The 13,587-nt window shown below is 44.2% G+C and overlaps 4 protein-coding genes across 4 annotated transcripts; 2 read left to right on the top strand and 2 right to left on the bottom strand.

The window, feature by feature from the left end:
* Window positions 1-5,079: 5,079 nt before the first annotated feature.
* On the top strand, window positions 5,080-6,823 carry HO133_001093 (uncharacterized protein; the record flags this gene model as incomplete). The annotated part of the gene is made up of 4 exons (XM_037292025.1): window positions 5,080-5,241; window positions 5,667-5,842; window positions 6,056-6,225; window positions 6,456-6,823. 4 exons carry the CDS (start codon window positions 5,080-5,082, stop codon window positions 6,821-6,823), a joined length of 876 nt encoding a protein of 291 aa, XP_037152387.1.
* An 810-nt stretch (window positions 6,824-7,633) lies between these two features.
* On the bottom strand, window positions 7,634-9,028 carry HO133_001092 (uncharacterized protein; the record flags this gene model as incomplete). The annotated part of the gene is made up of 1 exon (XM_037292024.1): window positions 7,634-9,028. The coding sequence occupies one exon, from the start codon at window positions 9,026-9,028 to the stop codon at window positions 7,634-7,636; it is 1,395 nt and encodes a 464-aa protein (XP_037152386.1).
* Window positions 9,029-10,053: 1,025 nt separating this feature from the next.
* HO133_001091 (uncharacterized protein) lies at window positions 10,054-11,556 on the bottom strand (the record flags this gene model as incomplete). The annotated part of the gene is made up of 1 exon (XM_037292023.1): window positions 10,054-11,556. One exon carries the CDS (start codon window positions 11,554-11,556, stop codon window positions 10,054-10,056), a length of 1,503 nt encoding a protein of 500 aa, XP_037152385.1.
* Window positions 11,557-12,231: 675 nt separating this feature from the next.
* HO133_001090 (uncharacterized protein) lies at window positions 12,232-13,477 on the top strand (the record flags this gene model as incomplete). Its single annotated transcript, XM_037292022.1, has 2 exons — window positions 12,232-12,505; window positions 12,618-13,477. 2 exons carry the CDS (start codon window positions 12,232-12,234, stop codon window positions 13,475-13,477), a joined length of 1,134 nt encoding a protein of 377 aa, XP_037152384.1.
* Window positions 13,478-13,587: the final 110 nt, after the last annotated feature.

Genomic DNA, 13,587 nt, shown 5'->3' with positions numbered 1-13,587 from the left:
CACGAAGACGGCAACTTTCTCAGTCTGAAAGCCTTAGAACGAAATGTGAACTAAAAGAATGTCAGCAAAATGTACATCAATGTACGTCTAAGCCTACCAAAAAAGCAGAGAGACACTTGCGGGACTTGGTCTTGATCGGAGTATGGAAGAGCGGGCTCAAAATTGACGAGCGTTGTGAGTGAATGTTGGGTGGCAGAGAAGCGGTCGGACCACGCTCCTATCTAGCAGGGTTGCCACTGTAATGACTCAGCGCATTTGATAAAGTTCGAACGAAAGTGTTGCCAGCCAACCATTTGAAAAGAGGGGTACTTTTGTATTAAAGGATGTGTTGAAAGATGCGGGAACCCGTTCCTTATATATCGCGGGCTTCGTTGCCACCGTGATAAGGCCCTGGAAACCAATCGTGGGAGCACCTGACCCGGTGGTCTTTGTAGGAAGAATTATTCAAGCTAATCCAAGAAATTTGCGCGTGATTGATGGCCGTACCCTCCAACTGCCAGTCCCCCAACGAGCCACCTTGCTACTTCAAAGTATCTTGACATAGTTCCACAAGAACAAAACCTTCTCGTAGGTGGTCCACCCACTGCGTCGAGGTCAGGCTTGTTGCTCCTGCGTTCAAATGATTTATTCCTAATCGCAGGAATCCTTTCGCTCGCGATTCAAGACCAGACCGTATCTGCTCTGGAGGCGTGTTTGGCACCACAAAGGAGCACTCGAAGGCTACAGAAACTGAAGTCAGTCTTTTCATGCCTGAAAGTGAGACAGTGGGAAGAGACAACATTTGAGCATAGGAAAGCGAATACGCCGTACGGAGAAGATTCTTTAGTCAATGGAATTTTTATGTGCAAATCAACAAGCTACTATCATCTCACGTGGATGAGTTGAGATACTCTGGAAATGCCCGTCAACGCCTGGGAAGAACTGAACTGCCAATCGGAACTCTTGACGCTAGAGCCAGATGACCGAAGTTTACCCGTTTTAACAGGCTACCACAACGGCGGACGACGGCTGACACTACGATAAAACTATAAAAGAATTCTCTTTTCATTTTTTCTTCGCGATTTCTAGTAACTCTCTTCAAAATATTCTTTTTGAAATATTCTTGATTCTTCGAGAGGTACTTTTTAAGGTACTCTTTAGGGATTACTCTCCGGGGTACTCTCCGGGGTACTCTCCGGGGTACTATCCGGGTACTCTCCCGGGTACTCTCCGGAATACTCTCGCGGGTACTCTCCGAGGTACTCTTCGGGGTACTCTCCCGGGTACTCTCGCGGGTACTCTCCGGGGTACTCTGAGGGGTACTCTCCCGGGTACTCTTCGGGATACTCTCCGGGGTACTCTGAGGGGTACTCTCCGGGTACTCTTTCGAGTACTTACGACGGATAATAACTAACACTACAGAGGTCTACACCGAAAGTCCTACACATACGCTAAAACTCTTAGCATTCTTAGTAAATATTCTTATTATCTTAAATATTAATACTTTATATAATAGCGATATTAATACTTATTATATATAATATATATATATATAATATATAGTAGCGATATTACTATATATATATAAGATATATAATTATAATATTATTATATATATTATAGCGATAGTAGCGATATTAATATTATATATACTTATACTAATAGAGAAATAAAGAAATAGAGAGAGAATATAAAGAATTTCGATATATATTTAATATATATTTAATATAATAAGTAGATATCTTCTTATTACTCTCTAATTCTAATATATTTAATACTTAGAGTATTAATTATAATAACGAAATTAGACTTTAGATACTTACTTTAATTAAATATAATATTATAATAAAGATCGTTATAGCTATTATAGAAGTCTCTTATTAAATTATTAATTATCTAAAATAATAAATCTATAATAGAGAATATAATCTTACTATATTTAAAAAGCTATTATTATTATATATATTCGATATCTCTAAATCTAGATAATCTTCTATTATTACGTTTAAACTTAAAAATATTATTTTAATTACTATATAAAAGAATCGCTATAATTATAAAAAAATCTCTTTTATACTAACTACTAAGTAAGAAATCTTCTTAATAATAGTTTTATAAGTACTTAAACGTAATAACTTTCGATTAATTAAAACTATTAAAAAACTACCTCTTTCGATAACTTAAATAGAAGCTTATTATTAATTTATCTTACGATATAAAGACTAGATTATAGAGAATTAAAAGAATATAATCTAAATTAATAAAATTAATATAATCTTAAATTCTTAATAAGAATAAATATAATAATAGTATTAGCTCGCTAAGATCTATATTAAATCCGCTATTTAACGTTATTTCGTAAGCGTTATAAAGTTTATATTTTAAGAATATTTCTTATATAATAAAAAGAGTTTATATTATATTTAAAAGGTCGAAATAATAATTAAAAAAAACGAATATACTTAGAAACTAGCTACTATTAATAAGATTTTAAAGCTCGAGATTAAATTATAATAGAAATTTTAGATTAATATAAGATATATAAGCTTATATAATCTTTCTAATATAAAATCTTAATAAAGATTTATAGTAGAAACTAAAAAAGTTATTATTATAGAAAAAAAAGAGAAAATTAACTAATATCGCTATTAGAAGAAAGTTTATTTATATATATTTCTTTAAATTCTTTAACTTCTTTCGCTAATTAGATATAAATTCTCCTTTTATTACTTTTAAAATTTATTTAGAAATATAAAGAGAATAGATTTAATATAATAGTTATAAAAGATAAAACCTCGACTTATATCTTAAATTTTTAAAAACTAGTCTTTATATTTATAGATATACTTAGATTATTATAATATAAAAACTTATTAAATCTAAATTATATTAAGCTATATTAATCTTAGATAAAGCGATATACTACTTAAAATGATTTATTAATAACTTAAAAAGAGATTCAAAAGTAATAAATTTATTACTAGAAATATAAGCTTTTATAAGAGAGAATTTAGAAGTAAATAGAATATATATCTAGATATATTATTAAAGTTATTTATTTAAAAGATAATAATAAGTATAAGAAAGGTCGATTTAAAGAGAATATATAATTATATAATTTAAATAAGCGAGCTAATAAATATATACGTAGATATATAAAGAATTATTAATAAAAAATAAAGCTATTTAAGAAATTTATTAAATACCGAAGAATATTAAGAATATTAAGAGTTTTAGCACATATATAGAACTTTCGATATAGATCTCTATACGATCGAATATTTTATAAAGTTCTTCGCAAAAAAAAAAAAAAATCTAAAAAATCTACGAGACTTTCCACGGAACTTCCCGTGAATGCTTTTAAGAAAACTTTTTTTCGTATTTCGAGTGTTTCTTCAAGTAATTTCTTAAATAACTCTTTAAGAAACCTCTCGAGTAACCCTCTAAGTGGTCTCTAAAGTATATTTAAAAGTATATCCTCGAATAATCTCTTAAATTCCCCTCGAGTATCTTATAAAGAATCCTCTAAAGTACCTCTCTAAAATATTTCTTAAAGAAATCTTTTTAAATCTTTTTTCAAAGTCGCGGGAAGAAAAAAAAGTCAAAAAAATGGATTTGATTTTGTCGTAGTATCAGCCCTCGTCCGCCGTAACCACACCTTTTTGTTACAATACCAGCCCCTTCGGCTATCGGCATACATGTCGCGTATTACCAGAGCTAGTAATTATCAGCCATCATCAGCCATCTATTTTATATATATAAATATTCGTATATCTCATAAATCAATAACTCAGTCTTTAAGTTACAATTATTCTTTCTAACATATCTGATATCCTACTTTCAACAGGTTATAAGCCCGAAAGCGGGTAGGATAGTATCGAAATATCCTTACACTTCCTAATGAATATCAAACTAAATCTTCGATGATCGTTTATAAATAGATACACCTCATGGCGACAGCCCATTTTTTTGGCTCGTACCCATCGACGAGAGGGCTGTCGCCATTCAATCCCTACACAAAAAATGTCGAACTAAAATCCTCATTTCGTCCGAGGTCCCGAAACAATACGGGTAAAAAAAACCCTCATATTATTCCGAGGTTCCGAATCAATCAAAAAACCCTCATCCGAGGTCTCGAAACAATACGGGCAAAACCCTCATATCATTCCGAGGTCCCGAAACAATACGGGTAGAACGTCAAAACCCTTATTTCATTCGAGGTCCCGAAACGGGTATCCAAAGCCCCGGTACTTTTCCTATTTTCCCTATCGGGGTTTTTTATAGGTTTAATAAGGTCAGGTAAATAATCAATCCCGAATTCAAAGCGTGGATATGAAAACTGATATGGGATACGGTGTGCTGGGATTTAGGGAATACAGCCCCTTCGGCTATCGCATATATATCGCGTATTACCAGGGCTAGTAATTACCAGCCACCATCAGCCACCTGTTTTATGTACATAAATATCCGTACATCCCATGAATCAATAATCAGTCTTTCAGTGATAATCATTCTTTCTAACATGTCTGGTATCCTACTTTCAACACTTTTTGGCCACCTTTATGCCACTTGACTTCCATCTCTGCTACAAGAATCAGACGGTGTTGTGGCGTGAACGGTGATAGAACGGCATCTTGGAAGAGAGCAGCATAGGAATTGGATCGCCCTTAATAGTCGCTTTGGCAGCCCATAGCCGCTTGTGAAGCATCTTTCGTCAACGTTTTGAAGACTGCTCCACAAAGACTCTCTCCGAAGGGTCATGCATTGATCGACGGCTCGAGCCGAGCGTGCTTCTTGGGTAGAAGCCTACAACAGTATGAATTTTGCCGAATCACGAGACTCTCTCATGGAGCTGCAGTCCGATTTCCTCGCATGATCTGGCTGCCGGGTAAGATGCCGACTGTGCAGTGCGTCGTTGCCTCCCTAAAAGGGTTATTGCAACCCCCGAGGAAGCGCGAATTCGATCCCGGCTTCACGAGATTGAAATGCTGTGTACAATTCCCCAAGAGGGATGTTGATTTGACAGGAAATATCAAGGGTTAGTTTCGATCGACCATTGCATCGCGAGTTTCGCGGAGCCACAATTTACTCCGTGCGTCAATGCCAAAACGTCTAGTCATGACATCGCACCTTGTAAACATCTTGCTACTTAGGTCTTCCGTCCTAACGGCTCTTTCATCTCCTGTGCCCAGAGCCTCGTCCACGTGCGAGAAGACGCAAGTGGCCATACTCGGCGCAGGGGTTGCTGGAATTACCGCTGCTGTAAGCTTTTGTTCCTGTTCAAAAATCCTTCACTTCTACTCCTATGATGTCAGCAAGCATTAGCCAACAACTCCGTCAACGATTTTCTCATCGTCGAATAGAACAGCGAGATCGGAGGTCGCTGCAGACATGCGCCTTTCGGAAAAGACGAGCAAGGTAATCCTTATACCATCGAGCTGGGAGCTAATTGGGTATCTTATGTCCAGTTGGCAAATTTGCTAAATATACAGCTGACAGTGTTTGTAGATCGAAGGGATTGTGTCTTCTAGGGGCCCTAAAACCCGATCTGGACCTTGGTAATGAGTTACCAGCCAACTTCTACGAGCGCAATTCTGATCATTATCCTTCTCAGGTCCAGAGATACAATTTGAGAAACTACTTGTCCAATTTCTCGTCGCTCTTAACCTATGATACGAACGGTCCAGTGGATTATATTGACAAGCTCTGGAGATGCTTACTCGATCGTCGAGCAAGATGCGGGAAACATACTTCTCGAGAATTTACAAGATACAAGCTTTTGTGCTGCGTTGAACCTTGCTGGATGGAGGCCAATGGGTGATGCTCAGGCCCAAGCTGTAGAATGGTATCAGCTGGACTTTGAGTGTGCACGAAAACCTGTTAGTATACGCCTGACGCTCTTTTCTCCTTAAGGCTTCTACACTTTGGCTTTCTACCACACACGTGGGCTTTGCAGCTGACGCAGGTTCAACTCGAAGGACGTTTCATCCGAAGAATTTACCATCGCCAACTATGTGAGGCCCTCATCGATTTCGCAATGTGTGCGCGCTGACCGTTAGAATGCAACATTTTACAGCTTTTTCAAAGACAACAACTGCGTCGTCAATCAGAGGGGTTTCAAATTTTTCATCCATGGCCATGCACGGGAATTTCTGAAGACAAACGACACGCGTCTACATCTGAACACTATTGTCAAAAACATCACAAATTCCGCTGAAGGGGTGAACATACTCAATGCAGACGGGAGTTGTATCGACGCGGCCTGCGCCATCTTCACCTTCTCCGTCGGCGTCCTCCAGTCAGGATATATCCAATTATAGCCCCGAGCTACTAGCCTAAAAGAAAATCGCCATCCAAACCGTCGAAATGAGCATATACACCAAGATATTCCTCCAATTCTCACCGGACCGAACCTTCCGGGACGAATCGACCGAACTCTTCCACCACGCTTCCCTCGACCAAAGGCTCCTACGCAGTATGGCAATCCCTCGACCACGACTCCTTCCTCCCAGGCCGCGGCATCCTCTACGTCACCGTCGTCCCCAATGAAACCTACGCCATCGACGCGCAAGACGACGACACCGCGACGCGACAAGTCCTCGCCACGCTCCGAGAAATGTTCGGCGGAGACAAGGTCCCCGAACCCGCAGGCATGTATGTATCCCCGCTGGAGCACATTCCCACCGGCCTGCGGCTCCTACTCGAATTAGCCCCCCCACCCCCGCGGGACTCACACGGGAAGGGCATCAAAACCTCCGCGCGGACAACAACGGCCGGCTGTGGTACGCGGGGGAACCCACGAGCGCGCAACGAGGTGGGGGAATTCGCCGGGGTTTCGGCTTAGATTAGGGTGGGTTTGTTTGGGGTGGGTTTCCTGGGGTGGTATCCCCTATAAATCCTTCCCCCGGACTCATCAGATATTAAGACATTGCATTTCCCAGTAGATTGTACTTCCCAGGGGATACGAGCACGGACGACCGCCGTGTTAAAGTTCTTGAATAACATCACGGCTCAAGGAGTGTTGGGAGAACTTAGGGATCGATCTCGAGGATCAAATTCGAAGCTCCTGCACCAGAGTCAAGAAGGAGTCACGATCAGTCGAGGAGGCTATGGTTACCTCGGCAAGATTGGAGCGTTAAGTTGTAAGGACTTGTCACTGTTGCTGTTGGCCTGGGCATGTCCCCCTTTTACAAGATGTATGTTGAGAGATCACTGCATCCCTTTGTGCTACTTTATGTACATGTCGTCTCTCCATTCGCTCTTCTTGAGATAAATAATTCTACTACGGTGAAGCTTGCGAGGTAATGTTGTGGGCTCTGCAAGAAGCTAGCAGAGAACGAGCAGTCGGATCCGGCTTTGAGCAAGGATCTATTCAATAGCAACCACGCATAGGTCAATGCTAAGCTGTATCCAAGTCATAGGCAATTGCTTTATTGATCGAAGTATCTAGGCGCTCCTAGAGTCTATGAATGTAACGAAGCGTATGACCGCGCTAAGTCGCTACGACTTTCTTGCTCCAACGCTGGATTTCTCATCAACGGATTCAGCCCCAGTGCAGCATTTGCCTCTGGATAAAGACCATGGCACAAAACCACGTGAGCCACAGCAAATTTCTCGAATGCCATGCGATAGGATGGGACTGGGCCTTCTGGTCTCATTCTTCATTCCGGAAGCGCAGCTCGATTCCTGCATCCTCACAAGATTTTCGCAGCTTGTCCGTATTTTGGCTGAACCAGTGGGGCCAGTGTACATCCCAAGAAACACAATAGCAGACTTTCTCAAGTTTGGGCAAACGATCCGGTCTGAAAAGCACCAGCTCTTGGATCGTACTCTCAACTTGTGAAATGTGCTCGACCTCAATGTCACGGATACTGAGCTTTTGGATAGATTCTGGTAGCTCACATGCGAAAGTCTCCATAGAATAACCCGTTCCCCTCCAGAAGAGCGAAAAGCTCAGGGTCAGCTCTTTCAGAACCTTGAAGTCTTGGAGATTCTCAATGGGTCCCTTAGGCTCATTAACGCTACGAAGGGCCAACGCATTGAGGGATCGTTGGGCGTGTTCCGACAACACTTCGCATATCCCTGCCGGGTCCCACCATACCTCGTCATCACGTCCTTCATCATGTTTGTCGTGACTGTAGCTGAAGGTTTGCAATGCCTTCAGACCATGCAGAAACTCTCCCAGTTGTTCAAGGCTAATGTAGCACCATTTGAAGCCCAGATCGGTGATATTCGAGGAGTGTGGCAAGAGACAGCTGAAGTCATGGGAATGACCATAAGCAGTGATGTATACGCCGTAGAGCGACTTGAGCGACGGTATTGTAGCCAGGAATGCCAACAAGTCGAGCGGACGCAATTCGGGATTGATAAAGTACTCCTCAAACTGTATGTTGATTTGCTCGAGATAACTGAGTATCGGAGTGTCCTCTATGCAATCTGTTCTGATTCGCTCGATCACCTCTCGAAGTTGATGCACCACATCGCTCCACCATTGAAACTTGATCGATTTGATCCTTGGAAGGAGAATGAGCAGAAGGCGTATGATAGGACCCTCGTGCCCTGATTCGAGCTCTTCGATCCATGTTTCCAGCTTCCCTGGAAGCACGTATCTCGCCAAAGCCTGCTTGAACAGGACGAATTGCTCTTGAGTATACGGGCGGTGCTCATGCCGCTCATGCGAAGGGTCGGGAATCATAGATTCCCATTCAAGAAACCAGCCGTCTAAGCGAAGTTCCTTCATGTAAAGCGCCATCCGACGGTTGGCCAGGACATCGATCAGCAAATTTGAGAAACTGTCGCCTAGGGTACAGTTTGTTCGGATTAGGTAGTCCAAATAGTCGAATTCAAACCGGCACCCAAAGAACGCCGCCTTTCCAATATCGTCAAAGGCGCTATAGCGTACCCTCAGCTCCCGATGCTCCTTCAGAAGCGGCAAAGCCACGACGTAAAACCTCTTAGAAATCAGGGAAAAGTTCTCGATGTCCTCTGGCATGACATATGTCATGACCTCACGAAGTAGTTCGTTTGGTAGATCTGGAAAGCGTGCCATGGTGGAAGTCTTAGAAACACATTTAGTGGATTTGAGACATCTGATGGTCAGTGGATCTCTTACCTCTGTACTGTGCGCGTAGTGGGGGAGGTTGAAGGTTGACAATATTGTTGCTGTAACGAGGTTGGTGTTACCTCTGTGCCACGTCCTCAGTGAGGTGAGGCGGAGGGTAAGATTTGACTGGCGTTGTTGTTATGGTGAGGATGTTGTCATCTCCATACTATGGCTTCAGCAAATCGGGGTGGACGTCAACCGATGTTTTTGCTGTAATGAGGTTGGTGTTACCTCTGTACTATGCTTTTGGTGAGGAGGAGCAGAAGGTGGAGGTTGACTGATGCTGTTATTGCTGTAGTGAGGTAGATGCGCGCTCAATGAAAGAGGCTGGAGGCCGACTGGCGTGGTTATTGTAATGAAATCAACACTACACCTATACTGTGCGCTCAGTGAGTGAGGGTTGAGGTTGACCGGTGTGGTTGCTGGAATGTGGTTGCTGGAGTGTGTTTGGTGTCAACGACCTCCGATGGTCAAGACTTCAAGCTCTGATGGTGGACGTTGATATATTCACGGTGCACTTTCGACTGAGCGGCTAAAAAAAGGATCGAAGGTTCGGCGGAAGGGCCGGATTAAGTCGACACTACTGAGGTTGTTAAAAGGCTGCCGGTCTGCAGCTTCGAGTCATTCAAGGGGTAAAATTTCTCAATACTTTTGCTTTTGATGGTCTCTGTCGATCAAGTATGGAAACAACTAGCTATGTGAGCGAGTTACAAGGGGTCTATGGAAGAACGAATACGTTGCACCTTGATCGGTACCTGTTGCCCATGGACAGAATGATTATTCATGGATGACATACCCCCAGAGGTGCAACAAACACTAAAGAACTGATGAGAGGCCTTGAGTCTTCTAGGGACTGCGTGTCTTGGAGACCAATGATCCAGTACTGCTGATGTACCTAAACGATTTCGATGTGCAATATCGAATGCTTTTGACAGCCTCTAACCCTCCGACAATATCCACATCCTCGTATCCTACCACCTCGCCCCCCTTCCGCGGCTTCTCAGAGTCCCGAATATCATGGAGTCATCAGAGGTGACAGTCATCTCAAACCCAGCCCTCTCGGCTGCCAAACACAATTCTTTGATCTGGGCGGGATCGAAGCAGGACAGGTGCCACGTGTCCTCCAAATTCAGTTCCTTCAGGCATGGTATCTTCCTCTCTTTCACCCTAATAATCCAATTGACGAGCTCTGGAATCCACTTAGACCTGGGGCGATAGCCAGAGGCATCACACCCGTAGAGGTTGAGAATCTCAAGCGATGCCGGTAGTCCGGTCACGATCTTGTTCGTCGTGCGGAACTTGTCGCCCATCAAGAGCCCGTAGTCAATGTTCAACACCCGCAGATTGCGGTAGCTCTTGAAACTGCACTCCATTCTTTCCCCTTCAGGAGAGGAATGAGAACGGCGTAGTGTAAGCTCCTCGAGCGATGTCGATGCAAATTGAAGAAGGGCTGCGCGTACCCAAGCGAAGGAAAGATGAGTACCGTCGTAGGGGCACCAGTAGGTGTACGTGAGAGATCGCAGTGACTTAGCGCTCCTGATCAACTTGAATAGCGTATTAGGCGAGAAACGGCAGCCAATGATCTTCAGATCCCGAACGCTCGAAGATTGCGGTGCCGGTTCATATGTAGAGTCTGGGGAGTCGAGGGGTCCTTCGACAAGCCGGTGAGCTTCCAGAGAGATGACCGAAGGCAGTGCGGCACAAGCGGTTGCCAGTTCCAGTCTGTGAGTGGGCGCATTCGTGCCGTGGATCTCAACTTCACGCAGTCGAGACAGGGATGGCGAATGCGGGTTCTTGGCAATACTTCGCAGTGCCTTGAGCATGAAGAGATCTTCTCGATCATCCAGTATTATTACGAGACTGGTCAGGTAGTGAAGTCTCGGGAACAGTAGAGCGATGACTGGGTTCTGATCGCCGGCTTTGATCTTGGATATCCAGTGTTCTTTCTCTTCGGCTGGTATAGACTCGGAATCCTTGACAGCCGCCTGAAATACCCTCATGAGACCAGGATATGGACGATACAAGTCTTCTTCTTCTTCTTCTTCTTCTTCTTCTCCCCATGGTTGGATGGGACCTGGGACAAAGAGATCAGGATATGGACGATACAAGTCATCATCATCTTCTTCTTCCCATGCATTGAAGGGATCTGGGACAATGGGGTCATCCCAACATACTTTCCAGGGGTTGACGGCCATTTCCTTGACATAATCTGCCATTCTAGGCGCGATCAAGAAACCTCCTAGCAATTCTGGGAATTCAAAGATCGTGAAATCTCCCCAACCATTCTCGATTCTCTTCAAGTGTACCTTGCGGTACATGTGGTCGAGCAGACGACTACTGTCTTCCACGCGACTATCGTCTGCTAATTTGTGCAAGATTTTGCACGACCGCGTAAAATTATCGAGGTCGTTCGGCTCGACGAAGTCCAGAATTCGTTCCAGGAGCTCGTTAGGGAGGTCCACGAGGCTAGGCATAGTGGTGTGCGACAGAATAATAGGATGTGTCTAAGGAGGCCGTTCCTCGCGTCGGAGGTCACAACCAGCTCGTTGACGGCGCGGTGCAGCTAGGCTTGAAGAATATTGTCAGTAAATGATGCAGAAGTACCGTCTCAATCCTCGAGAGGTCACGTACATGCGGGTCCCGAAATTTTGATGGATTTGCTGTGTGCGAATTTGGAGGAAAGATCGTTCGACTGACACCTCGCTATCGGCGCTCAGTCCTGCTGCTTTGCTGTCAAGGGGGAATGCGCTACCTTGGCTATCCACAGAACACTAGAAGAGGTTAGTTTGGTGATATTGCTTATGACTAGAAGTGCTCAGCTGACAGGAGATACTTGCATACTGAGACCGAAACAAGCACAAAATTGCGCTAGTTTCCCGGATCAACGTCGGTCCGGGCCAGGGAGGCAGATCAACTGTCAACAGAATCGGAACTTTAGAACTTGGATTTAAATCGCGCGAAGCGAGTAGTTTCATCCTATACCAGCAGCACAAACAAGAGGTTGCATACACAGGCAAACTGTAGCCTATTCAGTTTCCTTATCCTCGCGAACGACCATCTCGATCAAGCGCTGCTCAACATGCGTGCGACCGTAGGAGCAACTGAAACACCGCTTAGAGACTGCTCTCGCTCAGGATTGTCGGAAAAGCATGGATGCTTCTGGCAGCAAGAGCTTAAACAAGAGTCAGCATGCCTACGTCGACTGCCTACCAATCTTTGACAACGCCCAGCTCGACCACAACACGCTCAACATAACACGCAATCTCGGAAAGACAAATACAGCACTTCCAATCATTATGATCAAAGCCAGTAGGATGCAGAAGGTGTTCAAGACAAAGAATGAGGTTATCAGAAGGTTCTTTGGCCTGAAAATGGAGATCGCGATGATTCTGAGCGAGAGCAATGACGGCGTTCCTGACGGCAGTAAGTGGTGATGGATGAGTACCTACACAGTATATCGCTTGTTGGCTTCAGCCCTCTGCAAGAGTCCACCCCAGTGAACTGATACGCGAAAGAATACCAGTCCTCTAGCAAGATCCCAGCGAGAGCAGCAAATCAACAGCCAGAGCAGGATCAATTCTGCAGTACCCAACCTCGAGATTACATAGCAGAGAAAGGGAGGTACCAGACAAGAGGGACGTTTTCGAGATTCATCGGACACCTCCTTGGTTTACCCGGGTCTGCCTTCGGCCTCTCAATATGGCCACTTCCATCACTTCATGGTCAACGAAATACCTGTCGTCCTCACAATCCAAGCGAGAAACGCGAAGCGCCAACCAGCTAGAAGAAGTGGAGGCTTTCGGGTGTGTGCATAGAGTGGGTCTCTCGAGCAACAGCGGCGCGAATGAAAGGCTTTCTAACAGTGTAATTGTCGGTATGGATATGCTCAAGCTCCAGAAGGCATGCGACGAGGACATACCGTGCGAAGCAGCAGCGCAACGAAGAAGCAGTCTGCCAGTACCGTCATTAGCGTCTCAGTATCCAGGCTCAGGACAGCTGCGACGGGGAGGATACAGATGTTCTATGGAAGTGTCACAGACAAAACGCTGTCAGCCCTCAAAAGTGCTGTTCCTTTGGCTTCATACCTCTTTTGGCATCACTGTCAATACGAGGAAGCGCGACAGGTCAACAGTACCGAGTCGCGGGGTTGATCCTGGGTGTTTGAGACCAAATGCAAGGAGAGAGCATCTTGAAGAGCAGTGGCACAAAGGAGAGGACCTCTACCACCACATCGATCGGAGTCTTTGTCCACGACGTCCCCTGTCCACAAGGTCTCCAGCACAGTCTCGGCATGCAATTGGGAGGACCTCTACGATTCTGGAATTCCGTAACATGTTCCACGAGCTTTCCGGCCAAGCCAAATACCCACATGCAAAATTGGGGTACCTCGAATAAGAGCAGCGCAATGGAAGGGGCGTCTACCATCGAAAAGCTCCGTACCTTCCTCCGCTACCTTTCCAGCCCAGCGTCAGCCACCAACAAACGGTTAGTGAAGCATCAGGCCT

The sequence above is a fragment of the Letharia lupina genome (assembly GCF_014066315.1).
Source record: "Letharia lupina isolate WasteWater1 chromosome Unknown contig_11, whole genome shotgun sequence".
Classification (NCBI taxonomy): domain Eukaryota; kingdom Fungi; phylum Ascomycota; class Lecanoromycetes; order Lecanorales; family Parmeliaceae; genus Letharia; species Letharia lupina.
The sequence above is the reverse complement of the archived record's forward strand: the minus strand, read 5'-3'. Positions and strand labels throughout refer to the sequence as shown.